Source organism: Candida dubliniensis, chromosome 2 (assembly GCF_000026945.1).
Source record: "Candida dubliniensis CD36 chromosome 2, complete sequence".
Classification (NCBI taxonomy): Eukaryota; Fungi; Ascomycota; class Pichiomycetes; order Serinales; family Debaryomycetaceae; genus Candida; species Candida dubliniensis.
Window position 1 is genome coordinate 2,231,196 of NC_012861.1, and position 19,514 is coordinate 2,250,709.

A 19,514-nucleotide genomic window follows, 5' to 3' on the forward strand; every position below is an offset into this window, starting at 1 on the left:
ACAACCAACCAGCCAAACACCAACTTAGTCCATATCAACCGATTATGACGTTACACGTTGAAACTGCTGCCTGTTTTTCAATAGCACTTATAGCTGCACCAATACTCATAGTGTTGATAAGATTATTATTCATTCTTCCAGCATTAAGACTTCCTACTTCTATAAAGAAAAAGAGAAAGCTAATTGAGGAATGCCAGATCTCATTCTTGCTTGGTTCTGGTGGTCATACTGGAGAGATGATGAGAATTGTATCTAAGCTTGATATGGAAAAAGTTTCTCGTACATGGATATATTCCTCTGGCGATAGTTCATCATTGGCAAAGGCACAAGAATATGAAAAGAAATCAGGCACAACCCTGCACTATATATCAATTCCAAGAGCACGGACAGTTGGCCAATCCTATATTCTGAGTATTCCCACCACATTATACTCATTCTTGTTTTCTGCAATAGTATTGCTCAAACATAGACCAGCAGTAATACTTTTGAACGGTCCAGGTACTTGTGTTCCCGTGGCATACATTTTGTTTTTTTATAAACTCCTAGGGTTATGCAATACAAAGATAATTTATATCGAAAGTTTAGCTAGAGTGAACAAGTTGAGTCTCAGTGGGTTGCTAGTATTACCAATCAGCGATCGATTTATCGTCCAGTGGGAGAGTTTATATCAACAGTATAACCGTGTTGAATATTATGGTATATTGATATAGAATGTTTTTGTTTTTTTTTTTAAAAAAGATTGGGACACCGTAGGAGCAACCAGCAACTTAGTAGATGGCGTAAATAATAATAGTGGCAGCATATTTTCATGTAAAAAATCATCTCTATTTTTTTTTTTTTTCTCAAGAGTTTATCTATGTCCTTGGTTTGAGCGATGCAACTGGGGAATACATTTCAAGGCGAAATACACGAGTTTCCTGGAGTTTTTGTTGATAGGTTCAATGGGACAGGGGAGGTATACTTGCTCACACATTGCCACCAAGACCATTTACAAGGGCTACTTAATAATTCATTTTGTGGTCGAGTATACTGTTCGGCATTAACCAAAAGTACTCTTGAATTGGACACAAGGTATATCCATGTTTCAAGATTTTTCAAAGTCAAAGAATACAATGAAACATTTGCAGTTGAAACTTTACTTGGAAAAGTTACGATTACCATGATACCTTCGTACCATTGTCCAGGATCCTCCATGTTTCTACTTGAAAGCTCTACCAAAAGCGTATTGATCACTGGTGATGTCAGAGCAGAGTCATGGTGGACATCCTCGTTAATCAAAAATCCACATTTATTTCCCTACATCACGGGACTCAGAACACTTGATCAACTATATCTTGATACTACATTTTCTTACCGAGGGGAACCATATATATACATCATGCCAAATAGTGAGGGCATATTTGCAGCAATAGAGTTGTTAAAGCTATACCCTTTTGACAGCGATCTATCTTTCTCTTTTGTGGATTCAGTCTCAGGGTCTGAGGAAGCTTGGATCCAAATAGCTCGCTATTTTAATGGGAGCTTAGTAACAAATGGAATGCTACAGAAACGAATTGAGCTTTATAAAAACAGTTTGAATTTACGTTACGCAGTTATTTCGCTGAGTGAAAAAAGTCCAGTGTTTAAGGTTGGCAATACGCCAGATTCAACGCCAATAATAATTACAATCAAACAAATAATCAACTTAAATGCCATGGAATACGCCAGCCAATTTCTACCGCGAAACATTTGTGAAATTGATTTGTCCAGTGCTTCTAGCTTGGTGACTACTAAAAACGGTCACCAGATATACATGCTTGATGGTAGAAAATGGCTTCTACCAAAGGGCGGGTCGGAAGTATTACCAACTTGTATTCCATTAATGTTTTCAAGACATTCCTCCTACCAAGAGTCAAGAAGCTTGGTTGCTTTGTTTAGTCCTAAACTGGTATATCCTTGTACGGAATCTAAGATGTCTTGGCTAAATGGGTTTACTGTGGCAAGAGTTTTTGGCGATGTGTGTACAAATACAGAAGCAGATCATCGTTTTGATATTGACAGATTTCAAAAGTTTGGCTATCCCTTACCTGAGGTAATAAATAGAGAAGTGGCATTTATAAGTAAGTGGTCTCTTTCACAATGTGTGGATGAAACTGAAATGTCCAAAACAGTTATAGAAAGGCCCTTTAGGGGCCAATTGCAGCCACTTTATAACAACCCCAACAAGCGACTGTGCCAATCGCATTTTCAAAAGTTTTCTTTGCCATATTTGATTGCCCAAAGAGATCAAGAGTCATTAAAACAAGCTGTCCAATATCACCAGAATTTACATGATTATGCAAAATTCGGTCACGGGTCATCAAGTAGCTATGGTTCTGTGTCGAGTTCAAAGGAGTCTCTCCCCTTTTCAGAAAATGAATCTAGCGAGGCAAATTTATTAACAAATTCGACCCAGAACGACTCAGCTTTGACGTGCATCGATAAGAAGAAGCCACCAGATATTTTGAACAATAAAAAAATTGCTGAACTTACAGAAATGTTAACAAATGACAGACGCAACTGGACTAAATTCCATCTAAAATGTATAAATAGCAATATAAACTAGTTTTCTTTCCATCTATGGCCACATTTGACACATTTGTAGAAAGTAGTCATTGGTTCATCAGCTGATCGAATCTGTAATTGGAAGAAATAAGCCTTATCACCTCCGCAAGAGTCTATTGGACATTGAGCTGCAGTTTGATCAACATTATCCCAAGTTCCCTCTCCACCAAGCACATCATCAACTTCTTTTCTATGTAATTTTTTTCTATCATACATCTGTAGACCATTTATCTTGAACTCATAGGGACAAGTAGAACAATAGAATCGATTTAGACCGTCATCTCCAGCAGATATAAGTAGCATGTTTGAACAGTTGGGACAAAAAGTAAGCATATTAATGTATGGGGTTTGTTTGAAGCTTGTAAAATTGGAATTGGCATCTCGATATTTGGAGTTTTCTCGTTTTTTTTTTTTTTTTTTTTTTTTTTTCGTTTTTGGTGTTTTCAGAAACAGCACTGAAAAATATTTGGAACATATTCGTAAGAAAAGTAAACAACAATACTATTTCAGTCGTTAACCAAGTACAACCGACTTCTTCAACCTGATGTTAGACTCAACTTCTCAACAAAAAAGCCCATTTAGATCACCCACAAAACAACGTATGGAGGTCATAGGAACAGTCAATGCCTCTCGTTTTTCATTTTCTCCTGTCAAGACACCTAACGGGAGAGCTGGTCTATTGTCCCCAGAGAAAAGATCAATTAATGACCTTGACAAATCTGCGAGAAAAAGAGCCAAGAACAGCATATATAACCGAATAATGGATGAATATCTGGACACAGATGATTATTTGAATGAAAAAGATAGGATATTGGCTGACCGAATTATCAAACAGTCTAGAGGAGAGCAAGACTACGTCAATTATGGAAGCGACGTGGAGTTGGAAATAGATTTGACTCAGCAGAGAAGAACCAGAAGAAGAGTAAAGCAAGTGGCATACTCTACTGATAGTGGCGATGATTATCAGGATACAGAAGATCTTTCAAGTGAGGAAGAGGAGGAAGACAACGATAATGGTGACGGAGAGGTAGAGTTTGTTTTTAGACCATCTGTTGAAAGAAGCTCCAAGTTATCAAACTCGCCACCAAAAGCAAAACCGAAAAATAGTATTGTGCGCCGAGCCAAACGAGGTAGACCAAGTAAGAGTGAGCTGGTTTTAGGTCAAATAAAAAGTATATTCCATCAAGATGACGAGCTATTTAGTACAGATCGAAAAACGTTTACGCCAAGTAAACAAACCCAAGCAAAAAAGCCGACCAAAAATTATTTGACATCTATTTTTGATCAAAATTTTGATAGAAGCACGGTGCCAACTCTAAGTGGAATTCCCAAGTCCAAAAGTACGCATCAAGAGAAGGAAACTTTCGAGCCACTTCCCATCCCCAATCTTGATTCTGATGGGAATATTGCCGACAAGGAGTATATTTTAAAGTACTTTGATGGAATTGACCCTGCAAAGTTCAAAGAAGGCAGGTTTATGGATGAAAAGGTATTTTTTTTAGAAGGGCCAGAAGGGTATTTTGAACAGCAAACCACCAGACTAAAGCATAGTGGGAACTCTTTGACAGCATTAGCGCCTCAGATTGATTACAGCGACTTTGCCAAATTGGTAAAGTTGGGAGACAACCTTAGTTTCCAACATAAGCGTGACCTTTTTGAGTTGCACAAGTTTGTCTATCACCAATGGTGTTTTGAAATGTCGCAAGGCTTTAATTTAAATTTCTATGGAGTCGGGTCAAAAATTGATATACTCAAAGATTTTGCTCTCAATTATTTCGGTATTTGGTGGAAAGATATGATAGACGCCGATTTGCCAAAGATCTTGGTAGTTAATGGTTTCAATCCTAGCATTAATATCAAAAAACTAATTCTCGAGATTGCTTCTATTCTTTTGCCAGACGAACTGTACCCAAAACATATAGCTGGAACTGTCCCATTTGTGGTTGATTTTTTGAACAACCATAGACTGCCCTGTGGAAGTATTGGTTTTCATCACCCCAAAATCTTGTTGATTATTCATAATCTTGATGGGGAAGTTTTTAGAGTCGACAAGACACAGACACTTTTGTCACAATTAATGGCCTTACCAGAGGTGTGGGCAATGTCATCCACTGATCACATTAATGCGTCGTTATTGTGGGATCTGTCGAAACTAAAAAACTTAAATTTCATTTGGCATAATCTCACGACATATTCTACTTATCAACGGGAAACATCATTCAGAGATGTGATAAGTTTAGGCAAATCCAAGAAATTTGTGGGTGGCCTAGGTGCCAAGTTCGTCTTGCGCTCGCTTACAGACAACCATCGAAACCTATACCGCGAGCTATTGATTGCACAATTAGATAATATGGAGAAGCTCGTTCCTTCGGCTTCTGGGAGAATGGGGATGAAAGGTAATATTAAGGTTGCAGTTGAATTGAAGAACCTATACAATACTTGTTTGGACGAATTCATCACTTCCAACGAGATGAATTTTAGGACATTTTTAAAAGAGTATATTGAGCATAAAATGTGTCAACTAGTAAAAGATTCTTCAGGAGTCGAGATGATATTCATTCCATTCACATATGAGGAGATACAGAACATATATAAACAAGAGTTTGATGTATAGATAATAATAATAGAAGAGTCTGACATAGCGTATTTAGTTACGACGAAGACGACCCTGGAAAAGGTGCAGCAGTGAGGTTTTTTTTTTTTTCTTATTTGTTGTTGTCATTCTAGAGAAAACCGCTAATCTCGTTTTTCTTCTTTTTTTTTTTTTTTTTCCTCTCCCACACTCTCTTTCTAATCACGACAGCAACGCCACTAAATTGGACAAGCAATAGTCACCACCAACTTGAATCATTTTGCGATGGGTAATCTTCCAAAACTCTCAGAAGGCACAGCTCTCCAAGTTGGAAAACACAAGGTTACTGTTGTCAAATATCTTTCTGAAGGAGGGTTTGCACAGATTTACAAAGTTACGATAGACCCATTAGAGAATGACTCTGAGATTGCATGTTTGAAACGAGTCATCGTGCCAGATAAGAATGGATTGAATGAGTTACGCAAAGAAGTTGATGTTATGAAGACATTGCGCCATAGTAGAAACATAGTAAAGTATTATGATTCACATGCGGAAAGATTAGAGAATGGCACCTATCAGGTATTGGTGTTGATGGAATTGTGTCCCAACGGCTCGTTACTAGACTATATGAATAAACATATCAAAACAAAATTGACAGAACCACAGATCCTTAGAATAATGTTGGATATATGTCAAGGGATTTATGAAATGCATAAATTGAAATTAATTCACCGTGATATCAAAATTGAAAATGTATTGATTGACTCCAAGAATCAATTCCAGTTGTGTGATTTTGGGTCTACAGCGGTTCCGACGATGCCTCCACAGGATCAGCAACAGTTCAACTATCTCAGCCATGATATCCTTTATCACACCACCCCGCAATACCGTTCCCCCGAAATGGTGGACTTATACCGAGGAATACCAATAGACGAGAAGGCCGATATCTGGGCTTTAGGATGTTTTCTTTACAAATTGTGTTATTACACCACCCCATTTGAAGCCAACGGAGATATTGCCATATTACATGCTTCATTTCAGTTTCCACCCTATCCGGAGTTTTCGGGAGACCTTAAGAACTTAATTATCATTATGCTTCAAGAAAACCCATTATTTCGTCCCAATATAGTTCAAGTCTTGATTTTGGTGTGCAAATTGATGAATATTGATTTTGCAAATCTAAAACTAAAAGATTTTTACAATGCTGGACCCTATAATTTTCAGGCATTGCATGAATATCAAGTTCATAAGCAGAATGAGCTAATGCGACAAAAGCAATTGTATTATCAACAACAGGCTCTTGCAAATTCTGAAGCTGGGCTCACAAAGGAACAGGAAAGGCTTGCCCAGCCAGTGTCTGCTGAAGATTCCCTACCAACAGAAGAAAACAGCCAATCTCAACCAAATAAGGCCGCAGCTACGGCTACTATAGATTCACAACCATCTCCTGAGATCAAGTCCACCACATTAGGTGTACCTTCTACCCTCACTTCGGGATCTTCACGCGAGTCATTAGCAGGTTTTAGTCTGGAGGATGACTTGGCAAACGAAATTGCCGAAATAGAAGGCTTGGAAGACGCCGAACAGAGGTACCCATCGTTGGAAGAAATTGAAGTGCCTGATAAAATCATACAAAAGAGCACGGAACCACTGCGACTGACAAGTATTAAAACGTCTTATTCTGAAGCAACCTCCTCCAAAGGAATTGATGCCCACGGAGTAGATGTCGATGAGAACTTGGATTATTTACCCAAACCCAATAAAGTGGCGGAAAAATTGGCTGATGATATTTTTTCGGTCACTGAAAGTCCAACGTTTCCCGTTAAAGAAAAGTTTGATGAAACAGGAGATGCTGCCAGATCTAAGACAGATACCGATGGAGATTTTTATGATTTGCTGCAAAGAGTCGAGCACTTGCATGTTGAAACAGACCAAAGTGGAAGTGCAAAGAATCCATTTCCTTGTGTCAAGGCACTGGCTGCCACTAAAGAGGATGGCAATTTTGAGCAACCTGAAACACGCAAAAAGAATAATCCGTGGGGTAATTATAATTTGACACCAAAGGAGAATTACACATCTACATCCACACTGGATAGTTTTGCATTCATGCAAAATTCTGGCAGTGTACCATCTGCTTTGTCGGAAATGAAGCTGGTACCAGTAGCCACCGAGACGATTTTCCCATCAACACAAACTGAACCACCCAAAATAGCAAAACCTGAATGTAACTTGATAGACTTGGAAGTTGGTTTAGAATCTTCTAGTGCATCACCTTCTCTCAGGTATCTGAAGTCCAATAATATTTCAGAAGTATCGTTAATTGATATGGACGATTCTCAATTTAAGACGTCTGAAGCCAAGGTTGCAGACCAAAAACCAGCATTTAAAAAAAGAGTTGGGTCTAATACACACAATCCATCTCAGTTTAGTCTACAGGAAGAGGTTATTGATTTTGCTTCAGATGATGAAAACCCTGCTAATGGATCATATATGAACAGGCTCAAGATTAGAAGCTCATTAAAGAAACCTAGTAAAGGTCGTAGATCAGGAGAACATAAGAGAACAGAAAGTAGTAGTACCGACTCTAAGAAGAGGCTATCGTTTTTTGGAGGTAATTAATTATAATAGTTACTGATAAATATGTTTTTATTTAGTTTGTACCCTGAGTATTTTGCATAAATATAGAATTATGTCATTGTTAGTTTATTTTTTAACAGATTTGTATTAGTAAGAGAGAGAGATGAGTTTGGTAGGCAAAAAAAAAAAAAAAAAAAAAAAAAAAAAAACCAACCATTTCCATTTACAATTGACAAGATCGGCATGGATTGTTTGAGGAAATATTTATCGCAACTATTGTTGCTAGTACCTCCAGAGAGTTTTAAAATTGAATCCAATGAAAGAATTGGGTACTCAATTCTTAGTATTCTAGAGGGGAAATCAGAGCATTTATTTGAAGTAAGTGATTTCAAAGAAATATTACATTTGCCACAATTACAAATCATTTTACAGAAATACCCATCCAACAGCTTGATTGAGGTATTACATGAATATGTTGATCAACTAGTAGTTTTACTGGATAAATATTTTGGTGAAGATAGTGTTGTCTGTTTGCAAATATTGGGTATTGCATATTTGCAGTCATTTGTGCAAGCAAATTTTACTGGTCCACCAGTTTCGAAAACAGCACATTCCTTGTGGTTCCCAAATGAGAATTCAGAAAACGTACAAGTTGAAGCTATAAAGTTGCTCAGCATCGAAGGACAGCAAGCATATGACTTAATGCAAGAACCTCTCTTTTTAGTGATGTCCGAATTGATTTTTGAAAGATTGTTGCATACACCTCCTCAATTATCCATTTTTAACAAGTCAATCACCAGTGATTCAAGCAAACTTTTGAATTTTGTTACCCAAGCTTCAAAAGCCAAAGACCCAATTAATGCTTCTCTTTGTTGGTGGAGAGTCAGAGGATTGCAAGTACATTTATCAGTGGTATCGGAACCACCAAGCATCATACTGTCAGTTTGTGGAATAATGCTTAACTCTTTGTTAGTGAATGCAATTGCACCACCAGAAATTCCCGAGTTGCAAAAGTTGGTTCAAGTTCAGTTTCTTTTGGAAGTTTCAAGAATCCATATTCATTCGTCAACAGAACATGCTGCCATCTCACCATTAATCCAAGCCAAAAAATTATCTGAATTCCAATTATTACTATCTGGAGCAAAGGCAAAGAGAACAAAGTTTCAGAATTTTTTCACTTCCAACTTGATTGTGCTAGCAAAAAGTAGTCAAAATACTCTCTATGAAGTCGACACTTCAACGCCAGAGAGCTTTGAGTTGGATTCCGATTTGTTATTAGAAAAACCACAATACGAATCTTTAGAAGATCTTGAAATTGAGATTGAACAAGATAGTAAAAGGATAAGATACGATTCTTTTTTATTACAGCAAAATACTGCTGATGAAAAATTGCTTCCGTTAGCTATGAAACAGGAAGATATTCCACCAGATTTAAAAGATCTTGATCCAAATAACCAGCCAGCTTTGAATAACCTTGATAACTTGCAGTTATTATTAAGACTAACTGTTTTGAAACAAACATCACCAGCAAGCGATCCATTGGTAGAGGAGGAACTTTCTGCATTGGTTGGACGAGTTTTATATGCAAGTGCAGGCAAAGTGAATTGGTCTATTTTTTCTCGTGCCTTATGGGAACGGTCCTTGCTTGAAACAAATAAGGCTAGAACTATCGAAAGAGGTATACTTCAGATGACTTCTTTGGTTGAGGAAATGGGAATTAAAATTAAGACCAGAATTATACCAGAATCTGTGCATGAGAATACTAGTGCCGCCACAGCACTGAGGTTGAGATTCATTCATTTGCTACCTCTTTTACCGCAATGGTCAATGGATGCTAAGCTTGCCGAAAAGTACATGTCTTTGGGAGTTTTAAAATCGGCTATAGAGATCTATGAAAGATTGCATATGCTGTGTGAGGCGGCATTATGCTACGCAGCAGTTGACAATGAAAGAGAGGCGGAGAAGATTATACTCCAACGTCTTACAACCCATCCTGAAGATGCTAGGGCCATCTCAATATTGGGTGACATTCGACAAGATCCTTCTTTATGGGAAAAGGCATGGGAAGTTGGCCATTACGCAAAGGCAAAGGCATCTTTGTCACACTACTATTATTCACCACCAAGAAAAGATATTGACTTGGCAATTAAACATATGTTTGATTGTCTTACAGTCAATCCATTGAGCTATGAAAATTGGTATTTCTATGGATGCTGCGGTCTTGAATCAGGTCAATTTGAATTGGCTTCGGAGGCGTTTACTCGATGTGTTTCTCTTGATGATTCCAACTCCTATGCATGGTCTAACTTGGCCAGTGCCCTTTTGAAATTGGATAAGACCAAACCTGCGTTTAATGCTTTGAAGAAGGCCATTAGAAGTGGCGGAGACAGCCGTAAGTCATGGAGAATTTACGAAAACTATATGAATGTGGCTGCAAAGCTCCATGAATGGAATGACGTATTGCAAGGGTGCCGTGAATTGATTGAGATTAGAAAAACCGAAGGTGATACAGCCATTGATATCCCTGTTTTGGAAAAATTAGTTGAAATTCTTGTATCCGAGGAATTCCCTGGTGATGGAGAGAGATTGTCTCATTACCAGCTGTCTTGTGTTGACTTGGTTTGCAATGTATTACCAAAGGTAATAACTTCATCAGCTCGATGCTGGAGAATAGTTGGTAGAGTCGAGTTATGGAGAAAGAGGCCATGGGCAGCTTTGGAGTGCCACGAAAAGGCATACCGAGTGATGGTGCATAATCCAGAGTTGGAATCAAGTGAAACTGTTTGGAATGAGATTGTTGATGCTTGTGAGGATTTAGTAAGTGCTTTTGAGTCCCTTGGTGAGTTACCGGGAAAACATGGAGCTGGTGATTTGGTCTGTAAAGACTGGAAGTACAAGGCCAGAACTACTGTGAGATCATTAATGTCTAAAGGTAAAGATATGTGGGAAGACTCTCCTGGTTGGGAAAGATTACAGAATATGAAGAGAGATTTATCTAATTAATGAAAATCGCTAATTATACTAAAGCAGTCAAATCCAAATGAAGCTATACGGTCTGATTCCATTTTGGTAGCGGATTCGTTATTTTTGGTAAATTTGAGGACCAACGTAATTATTAAGTTTACTGATTGACTAGCAGTGTTTCCATTCCATTTTAACAAATAGCAAAACGTATATAGAATTGCTTTACTGTTTTTGCATTCATACCAAAACAATACTAAAACCCAATTCTCTAATAATCCAAACACGAACAAGTAAACATTCTGATACGGTAGAACTCTTTTTGTCATTTCAAAATCAAACACCCCTAGTAAGCTGAAGATGGAATGCATGGCCAACAATGTTACTTTTGATAAGCAATGACTTGACTCCAAAAACAATTCGGCAATGACCAACATACATGTACTATCCATTTGGAGAAATTTGGCTATAGGCACATTTGATACATATTTGGTGTTTGAAATTCGGTTACGCTTTAAAGCGTGAATATACCGTTTAATCTGGTGGACAGACATAATGGAAAAACGTAAAACTGACGATATAATAACAACCACCAACGCATCCTTTGATTTATTATTTGCATTGTAATTTAGAAACCCCCATATCATACTCGTAGTTATGGTGATAATATTGCAACTAAACCAAAAATCGTAAAGGGCGCCTTCATTTTTGTACAAACTAAAAATGATTTTGGTAGTTTCTTTTTGGAGGTTTCTTATCTTGATTCTTGATAACAAAATTAATAATCCAGCAAAATACGTGTAATAGAATCGGAAAAAAGATATCAAGTAGGATACTTCTGGTATAATTGTGATGATATACTTGATCATAGTTTGGAAAGATATAATCATCATTGTCACAGCTGCAAAAAAAAAAAAAAAAAAAAAAAAAAAAGAGGTATTTGTGTGGGCCCTGAACCCCAAAGTACAAACAGAAATATTTAGCATTTCTCAACGTAATAGTTGGTATGCTGACATGATAGAGTGTGAAAGTACCCTACACCCCTGTACAGATATCAACCACCCTAAGAATAGCTTTCAAACCAAGAGAAGCTTTCAATACATAGAGGTACTGTATGAATATTAGAAGTCGGATTATTAAGGCAGGCTGTGTTGACTAAATAGTCCAATTGTGTTTCGTGTTCAAATGTCCAAAAAATTTGGGTTTCAACAACAACAAAAAAAAAAAAAAAAAATAGTGTTATTGTTTATATTGTGTTCATTCTGTTACCAATTGATTTCCTCGTTGATTATTTTTTAAGGTTTCCCTTTTGAGTTTCACATTCCTTTGATTCGCTTTATCATATTGAAAATACACAGTATATAGCGTATATTGAACGTTCACAAACTTGTTTTTTTTTTATTATTCACATTCAAAAATGGAAGATAAATATATTGGCCTTGCATTGGCTATGTCCTCATCATTGGCAATTGGTACTTCATTCATCATTACCAAGAAAGGCTTGATGGACGCATCAGCTCGGACTGGCAGCACAGAGGGTGTTCAAGCTCTGGATTATCTTCAAAACCCAATTTGGTGGGGAGGTATGATCACCATGGCAATTGGAGAAATTGCCAATTTTGCTGCATACACATTTGCACCTGCTATTTTGGTCACACCGTTGGGGGCATTATCTGTTATCATAGGTGCTGTTTTAGCGGCAATATTTTTAAAAGAGAGATTAGGAACCTTGGGTAAAATGGGCTGTGCTATCTGTCTAATGGGTTCAGTAATCATTATTTTGCATGCTCCACCAGATAAAGAGGTTCAAACCGTGGATGAAATTTTGGGATACGCCACTCAGCCAGGGTTCTTGTTTTATTGTACAGTGGTTACACTTTACTCGTTATTTATGATCTACAAAATCGTTCCCAAGTATGGAAATACGAATCCAATGATTTATTTATCAATCTGTTCTTCTGTCGGGTCTATTTCAGTTATGTCTATTAAAGCCTTTGGAATTGCCCTTAAATTGACTTTGGGTGGGAACAACCAGTTTACACACGTTTCAACATACTTGTTTTTGGTTGTAGTGGCATTGTGCATTGTCACGCAAATGAATTATTTCAACAAGGCGTTGGACCAGTTTGATACCTCAATTGTGAATCCATTGTATTACGTCACTTTCACTACTTTTACTTTGGCAGCCTCGTTTATATTATTCAAAGGGTTCAATACATCATCTGCAGTTGACATTATCTCTTTGTTGATTGGTTTCCTAATTATTTTCAGTGGTGTTTATTTGTTGAACATCTCAAGAACAGAAAGCCCAATGGCCAATAGAGATAGAGAAATCTTTGGTGTGCACACGTCAAAGGACATGGCTCCTCTAGATAATGGGGTTGGCGGGTTTTCGACGGTAAGAAGATCTATGCAAATCAATAGAACTTCTGAATACGACAATGAAGAAAGTGTTGGTTTGAGAAGATTCGATAGCTTTGAAATAGATAGCGGTGACGAAGATACAAGGAATTATAGACAATGATATAGAAAACATTTATTGTGTCTTGCCTCCACTGGGAATATCTGTTTTTCTCTATCTATATATATATATATACCTACATGTAAAAGTAATGTACAATAAAAAGCTATATGAAACTTCCCTTCTGATGAACCTTTTTTCTTAAATATCATCAATATCCAACTCTTCATCCTCTTCAGATTCATCCTCGTCGGCTCCACCGAATTCAAAATTGACCTCTTCGTCATCATCAGCACCAAAGGTATCGGTTTCGTTAATCTTGGCATTTTCAGGCAATTCACCAACATTCTTCAAGGTTCTGGCTTCATCAGAGTTGTACTTGTGGACAACATCACATTGGTCGTCCTGGAAATCTCTCAACGACACCAAAATAATATCACCTTGTCCCATCCACACCTTCTTTCTCAATTTTCCTCTGATGTGGCCCATTCTTTTAATCCCATCGAAACAACTGACTTCGATTCTACCATTACCTAACATCTTAGTAATTTGAGCATATTCTTGGCCCTCTTCTTTGTAGATTAATTCTCTTTTTTGTCCACTGTTGACATTCTTTCCTCTTCTTCTATTCTTGCCTCCTTTTCCTTTACCGGATGATTTACCCATTGTTGATTGAATGTGTTATTAATAAAAAAAAATGACGTTACAACCATTTGTCAAAAAAAAAAAAAAATTAGTGATGAAAGTTAAAAAAATTTTTTTTTTGTTGCTTTTCATGTCACGTGACAATATAACCAATTGCTTCTAAAGAACAGGCTCCTCAAATTTTTTTTTTTTTTGCTACTTCTTGCTACTTTCATTAACCAACTATCATGGATTCGTTCGATGCTGCTAACCAATTGCTGCAAATGCTTCGTAATTTGTCGCCGCAACTACAACATTTGAGCAAAGCAGCATACTTTGCATTAAAGAATTCCGACAAAGAAGACTATTTATTGCCAACAATATTAGATGTGATAAACGACAGACAATTACCTACAAGTATCAAAGCAAATATACTACAGTTTATTGACTTGTTGATAATCGAATCACTTAGTCTGGATAAGCATAGGCAAGCATATGTGCAGGGTTTGAAAGATAATTTGCCTTTGATTATAACGGAAGTAACATATAACAAATCGAATTTGTACAGCACTTATTTGAGTTTAATTAATATATCTCAACACTTTAAAATGGATTGTCGTGGATTTGTGTCGCAGTTTGATTCCAATTTGTTGACAGATAAAGACATTGATCGGATTAAGAAGAATGAAGAGTTTACCAAACCTGACATTAACGATGATGACCCGTTGGTGCGATCATGGAAAATACTCTTGCAGTGCAAACAAGAATGCCAGTTTGAAAGAGCCAAGTTATTGGAACATTCCGAGTACGTCGACGATATTGTTGATGAAGGCCTGTTGTTTAATATTCGAGAAAAATCAAACCCTTCGACGACGTTGTTATCAAAACGTCATATTCTTGTGCGCATGGAGGACGACAGAGAAGCGCACAAACGGTCGAAAGAGAATTTCTGGGTGGTTAATCGAGACAAGGACAAGGGCAACTACATCACTGAGGATGAGTTTGTTGACCATTACTGGAACAAGTTCCAGCCGTTAACCGATCAAGAAAACAAAGAGTTCCTCAACTCGTTGCAAGAATTGAATGGGATTGTAGAAAATAGCTATAAAGACAAATACTAACTGTTTAATATACAAAGCAATTCATTAATACCTCTTACTCCATACGTAGCAGCAGTCTTTGTTTCTTCGTTTGATGATGATATTAAAGTAACCGTCAAACTTCTGATGTCATTTTTCAAACTATTCACATACTCGTAGTTTGCCTCATCAATAGATGTGAGCCCGCCACTGTAAAGAACAGCAGCAAGTTCATGGTCACTTGAAGGTATATCATCTTTCATTGATTGCTGGAACTCGTTTATATGTGACACAACATACTTTTGGTCGAGATTAGAGTTGTGACACGAAAGGACAAGCCGAATAGCTTTCAAGCTTATTTGATCCTTTTGGACAATTACCAGGTTTCTCACCAAGGTGGCATGTATTCCATTGTGTTCATATAGCGTGTTGATGTGTTGAATTGTTTCACCCATTGTATCTAAAGATCTCTCTCGATCTTCAGAAAAAGACTTTCCAGCATGGAAACGAACTGTTGCGTCCAAAGCTTCACAAAATGATCCTGGCAACCTTTCTACTTTTGACTCAACAAGCTTCACAATTTCTGGCATCCAGCTATTCAACTCGTCTTTGTCGGCTAATGATATCCAATTCTTGGCACCAATAAGTTTGACAAAATTCCCATTTTCTGCAATAAGACCGATTTGAGGATATCTCTTGAACATAATATCCAAGTCCGACCGTTGCAAATAAGACAACAAGTAAACTAAAGTGCTTTGAGATTCCACCAAGTCAGACAATAACTTCACTAGTCTCGAAGGATCAATAACGTTAACTTTGCCTGAGGCAGAACCAGCATTATTGCCTCTTGTATTTGCAACAGCTGATGAAATCTCCAAGGCAAGAATAATCAACCTTTTACCACCCACACCACGCCAATTCTTGAATGCGTTTTTTGTAAATGGAATTAGATTGCCACTCTTTTTATGGTCGATTTTCCAGGAGTTATCAATCGAGTTCAAGCAACTGGTAACCCAGTGTTTCGAATCGTGTGTAAGAACAATTTGATTACAATTGTGCCAGCGTAACTCTTTTTCACCAACAGACATTGTCAACAGGATTTTGATGGTTTCTGAAAACTTTTTAATATCCCATGGGTTAATCAAAATTGCCCCTTGTCCCTTACACAGCAACAAGTTAGACGATCCGGTGAATTCTGAAAGCATCAACGGAGACTTTTTATCTTCATTAGCAGTGATAAACTCATGGCAGGTTAAATTCAACCCCTCTCTCATAGAACTAACCACAAAGACATCTGCCTCACATAATAACGCCAAGTACTGATCAAAACCAATATCTCGTTGTAATAATACCACCGGTTGTGTAACTGAAATATTCTCGGGCATCGAGTTGATTCTCGAAACAATCTTCATAATCTCCAGCTCATAATCGGGATCCTGAGCTGATCCAATGCATATCTGGATTAATACTGTACTCTCAATGTATTCCGGGTTATCTATCAAAAACATTTCATAAGCCAAAAGCTTTTGCTTGATTCCTCTTAACTTGTCCAACTTATCTCTACTGACAATCAAATGCTGATCTTTCCATCTTTCCTTAATCAAGCCCCGCCACTCTGCGACTTGTGCTGAATGTACTTTTTCTCTGACGGAAAACGCATCTATACCAACGGGAATAGTGCTTGTCACAGTAAAGTTTCCCTGGTAATTGACTCCCAGTTCACTTGTGTCGGCCAATAACAACCGATTACACGTCTGCAAAAAATGACGAACGTATTCATTAGTTTGGAAACCTATTGAGTTTGCACCCAACATACCTTCCAACAATTGATTTCTTTGAGCAAAACAACGGAAAACCTCTGACGAAGGGAAAGAAACATGCAAGAAAAATCCGATTTTTGCATCAGGCAACTTATCACGAACCATCTTGGGAACTAATAACAAGTGGTAGTCATGAATCCATACAGTTGTCTCTTTATCCTTCACGTTGTTGTATGTATCTACTACTTTATCTGCAATCAATTGGTTCATTAGCACATAATGCTCCCACGAATGGTCTTCAAACGCTTTGGATTTAGGGTCATCGGGGATCTGATAATGCAACGTTGGCCACAAAATTTGTTTACAGAATGACTTGTAATGACCTTCAAACGTGACGTCGTCGGGGAACACCGCCTCACAATCGTAGTCTGCGGACAATTTTTGCGAAATTTCAGATTTAACTCGTAGCGGCACATCGTCGCTTGGCATGGCAACAATACCGACCCATTTTGCTTTATCCATAATTCCTGAGTCAATTGAGATATTTACTGCCTTTGTCAAAGAACCATTACCATTGTCTGGTCGAACAATGGACCATGGGGCAACATCAAAAATGTTTTTTTCGAAAAGAAATTGTGATTCGACTCCTGGTCTGGAGAACCCACCAAACGGAGCCAAATTTGATTTACCATGCACCATATCCTGGAAATTTTGATCAAAATCATCTTCCAAGCTCGAAGGCAATATAACAGGGCTGCTCTCAGCAGTACCATCCTCAGACATCAATGAGGTAGCACTACTGTTTCCGTGAAACGTGAACATTGCTTTACTAAATGAGCTCCGGCCTCGGTTCAATGGAGGTGGCGCTAGTGGTTTCGTGACACGTGCCAAGTTGGGAGTCGAATTTGCCAAGTTAACTTGTGATCTGCTAAATCCTGGAAGACCCATATCTTCGTTTGGTTTTTTGGAATCAACAACAGAACTATCCATTTTACTGATTTTTGATATTGGCTGAATAAACTGATGTTCTGACTTGGCAGAGCTTCTTCTATTGTAGAAGAACCCTTCTGGGGTGTCGGAACGTTCAAATTGCTTATTGTCTGGAATAACAGCTGCAGGTCTTGGTTGTTTTGATAACGAAGGGAGAATAGACAATTGTGCCGATGACGCAGTTGTACTTGGCGTTGAAGTTGATTGAGCAGGAGCTGTTGTGTCTTGCTGCGGAATCGATTGCACTTCCGCAGTATCAATCTCAAAATGAACTGTATAGGGTAAGAATCTAGGTAATGTGTTAGTATGAAATTGAATTTGAGCATATACAAATATACATACAAAGATGCTATAATTACTGTCATTAGATCAATTGGGCTTTGGTGTAGTAGGGAGAAAGAAAAAAAAAAAGAAAAAAGAAGGAAGGAGGGTGGTTGGCTTTATATTTTTTTTTTTTTTTTTTTTTTTGGTTGTCCTTGTGGGTATTGCTCTTTTGCTACCCCCTAGTTGTGATCACAATATACTACCTACAACACACCAAAGCATTGCACGGAATTGTTTTCCGTAGTTAAATATATTATTTAGCACGGTTCCTAGTGAAGCTGAACCCCCCCCCCCCCCCTTGTGATCTGAACTATACAAATACAAATAATAATAATAATACAGGGTTACCACGTGATGGCTAGTCTATCACGCAACAATGTCCATATCATCCGACGATATGTCAGATACGTCTTCAGAAAGCGGGGGGTTAAGTTGTTGTAAGGCTTTTCCGTCAGAACTTTGTACAACAACCAAATTCCGGCTTTCCCTCTCGTTGTCACTAGCATCAAAATTCAATTCTTTTTCTTCCTGTTCACTCTCACTTTCACTTTCCAGTTGGTTTATTGCTGGGAAGTTAAATGATATGGACTCGTTTTGTTTCTGCAATTCTTGTTCCCGTCTGGCATTTTCTTCTATTTGACGTTTGAGTTTTTGTTCTTTGAGTTTTTCGGTATTTCGTACCGACATTATCACATTCTTGAACCCGTCCGATAAGACATCCTCAAAATATTTTTTAACTTCTGGGGTTGGCTCGATTGTGGAGTATGGCGAATAGTACATTTCTGCTTTCATAAAAATGTTCTCTTCTCTTGTTTTCCGTTTAGTTTCTAAATTTCTATGCCTTTTGATTTGGAGTTGTTTTCTCATTCTTGCATACTCGACAATATCAAACTTGAAATCCTCACTATTTTTCGTCTTTGCATCTGTAGTCGCTATTGGTAAGTTTGTGGTGTCGTTGACAGATGTGTTTGGGTCCAACTCCGCTAGTTCTTGTTCAAACTTCTGTCTCCATTCAATATCATCATATTCTATCAATTTGTACAAAGATGTTTCTGTCATTCTTGATTCTTCTACCAATTTCATTCGTAATTTCTTTAAATCAGTTAGTGTTTCCATGTACTCCGGGGTTGATTGGTAGGTATAATCTGGAGGTAGATCTGGTAAATAAGATGGGATATAGCTTGGTTTGACATTTAATCTAGGCACAAGTTCTGTGATTGACGATTGGTCAAAGAATGGACGCGATTGTTCGTTGATTGGTTCTTCGACCAACAGGTCTAACAATGACGTTAGTTGTTTTCGATAGGTAAACTTCTTGCTTAGTTCGATTTCCTGTATTAGCTCATTTGTTGAAATGTGTTTTAGCTTTAGCAATAGCTTGATATCAGATATAGATGGCTGTTGTCTCCTTTGTATGCGTGTATACTTTGAAAGATCCGCTGAAAGTTCATTAATATATTGTAAGGTAAGTTCTGTTAATTGATCAAGAAACTGTTCAGTAAAAGTGTAGTTTCTTGTTTCAAGCAAGGTTCCTACTATGCTTTCTAGTACCGTATCCATGATGTTTTTGGTGAAAAGACAGA

At 37.7% G+C, this 19,514-nt stretch overlaps 12 protein-coding genes across 12 annotated transcripts; 7 read left to right on the plus strand and 5 right to left on the minus strand. All coding sequences in view use genetic code 12, as the record gives it.

Annotated features, from left to right (window-relative positions):
• Positions 1-44: 44 nt before the first annotated feature.
• CD36_24570 (UDP-N-acetylglucosamine transferase subunit, putative) lies at positions 45-710 on the plus strand (the record flags this gene model as incomplete). Its single annotated transcript, XM_002418885.1, has 1 exon — positions 45-710. One exon carries the CDS (start codon positions 45-47, stop codon positions 708-710), a length of 666 nt encoding a protein of 221 aa, XP_002418930.1.
• Positions 711-874: 164 nt separating this feature from the next.
• On the plus strand, positions 875-2,584 carry CD36_24580 (DNA cross-link repair protein, putative; the record flags this gene model as incomplete). The annotated part of the gene is made up of 1 exon (XM_002418886.1): positions 875-2,584. One exon carries the CDS (start codon positions 875-877, stop codon positions 2,582-2,584), a length of 1,710 nt encoding a protein of 569 aa, XP_002418931.1.
• CD36_24590 (RNA polymerase III subunit C11, putative) lies at positions 2,581-2,916 on the minus strand (the record flags this gene model as incomplete). Its single annotated transcript, XM_002418887.1, has 1 exon — positions 2,581-2,916. The coding sequence occupies one exon, from the start codon at positions 2,914-2,916 to the stop codon at positions 2,581-2,583; it is 336 nt and encodes a 111-aa protein (XP_002418932.1).
• A 211-nt stretch (positions 2,917-3,127) lies between these two features.
• Positions 3,128-5,197, plus strand: CD36_24600 (origin recognition complex subunit 2, putative; the record flags this gene model as incomplete). Its single annotated transcript, XM_002418888.1, has 1 exon — positions 3,128-5,197. The coding sequence occupies one exon, from the start codon at positions 3,128-3,130 to the stop codon at positions 5,195-5,197; it is 2,070 nt and encodes a 689-aa protein (XP_002418933.1).
• A 243-nt stretch (positions 5,198-5,440) lies between these two features.
• CD36_24610 (actin-regulating kinase, putative) lies at positions 5,441-7,774 on the plus strand (the record flags this gene model as incomplete). The annotated part of the gene is made up of 1 exon (XM_002418889.1): positions 5,441-7,774. The coding sequence occupies one exon, from the start codon at positions 5,441-5,443 to the stop codon at positions 7,772-7,774; it is 2,334 nt and encodes a 777-aa protein (XP_002418934.1).
• Positions 7,775-7,975: 201 nt separating this feature from the next.
• On the plus strand, positions 7,976-10,735 carry CD36_24620 (uncharacterized protein YNL313C orthologue, putative; the record flags this gene model as incomplete). Its single annotated transcript, XM_002418890.1, has 1 exon — positions 7,976-10,735. One exon carries the CDS (start codon positions 7,976-7,978, stop codon positions 10,733-10,735), a length of 2,760 nt encoding a protein of 919 aa, XP_002418935.1.
• Positions 10,732-11,679, minus strand: CD36_24630 (hypothetical membrane protein, conserved; the record flags this gene model as incomplete). Its single annotated transcript, XM_002418891.1, has 1 exon — positions 10,732-11,679. The coding sequence occupies one exon, from the start codon at positions 11,677-11,679 to the stop codon at positions 10,732-10,734; it is 948 nt and encodes a 315-aa protein (XP_002418936.1).
• Positions 11,680-12,110: 431 nt separating this feature from the next.
• On the plus strand, positions 12,111-13,217 carry CD36_24640 (hypothetical membrane protein, conserved; the record flags this gene model as incomplete). The annotated part of the gene is made up of 1 exon (XM_002418892.1): positions 12,111-13,217. One exon carries the CDS (start codon positions 12,111-12,113, stop codon positions 13,215-13,217), a length of 1,107 nt encoding a protein of 368 aa, XP_002418937.1.
• Positions 13,218-13,355: 138 nt separating this feature from the next.
• On the minus strand, positions 13,356-13,820 carry CD36_24650 (translation initiation factor 1A, putative; the record flags this gene model as incomplete). The annotated part of the gene is made up of 1 exon (XM_002418893.1): positions 13,356-13,820. The coding sequence occupies one exon, from the start codon at positions 13,818-13,820 to the stop codon at positions 13,356-13,358; it is 465 nt and encodes a 154-aa protein (XP_002418938.1).
• A 206-nt stretch (positions 13,821-14,026) lies between these two features.
• Positions 14,027-14,899, plus strand: CD36_24660 (conserved hypothetical protein; the record flags this gene model as incomplete). The annotated part of the gene is made up of 1 exon (XM_002418894.1): positions 14,027-14,899. One exon carries the CDS (start codon positions 14,027-14,029, stop codon positions 14,897-14,899), a length of 873 nt encoding a protein of 290 aa, XP_002418939.1.
• Positions 14,896-17,972, minus strand: CD36_24670 (alpha,alpha trehalose-phosphate synthase [UDP-forming] subunit, putative; the record flags this gene model as incomplete). The annotated part of the gene is made up of 2 exons (XM_002418895.1): positions 14,896-17,896; positions 17,950-17,972. 2 exons carry the CDS (start codon positions 17,970-17,972, stop codon positions 14,896-14,898), a joined length of 3,024 nt encoding a protein of 1,007 aa, XP_002418940.1.
• A 325-nt stretch (positions 17,973-18,297) lies between these two features.
• CD36_24680 (TBP-associated factor, putative) lies at positions 18,298-19,491 on the minus strand (the record flags this gene model as incomplete). Its single annotated transcript, XM_002418896.1, has 1 exon — positions 18,298-19,491. One exon carries the CDS (start codon positions 19,489-19,491, stop codon positions 18,298-18,300), a length of 1,194 nt encoding a protein of 397 aa, XP_002418941.1.
• Positions 19,492-19,514: the final 23 nt, after the last annotated feature.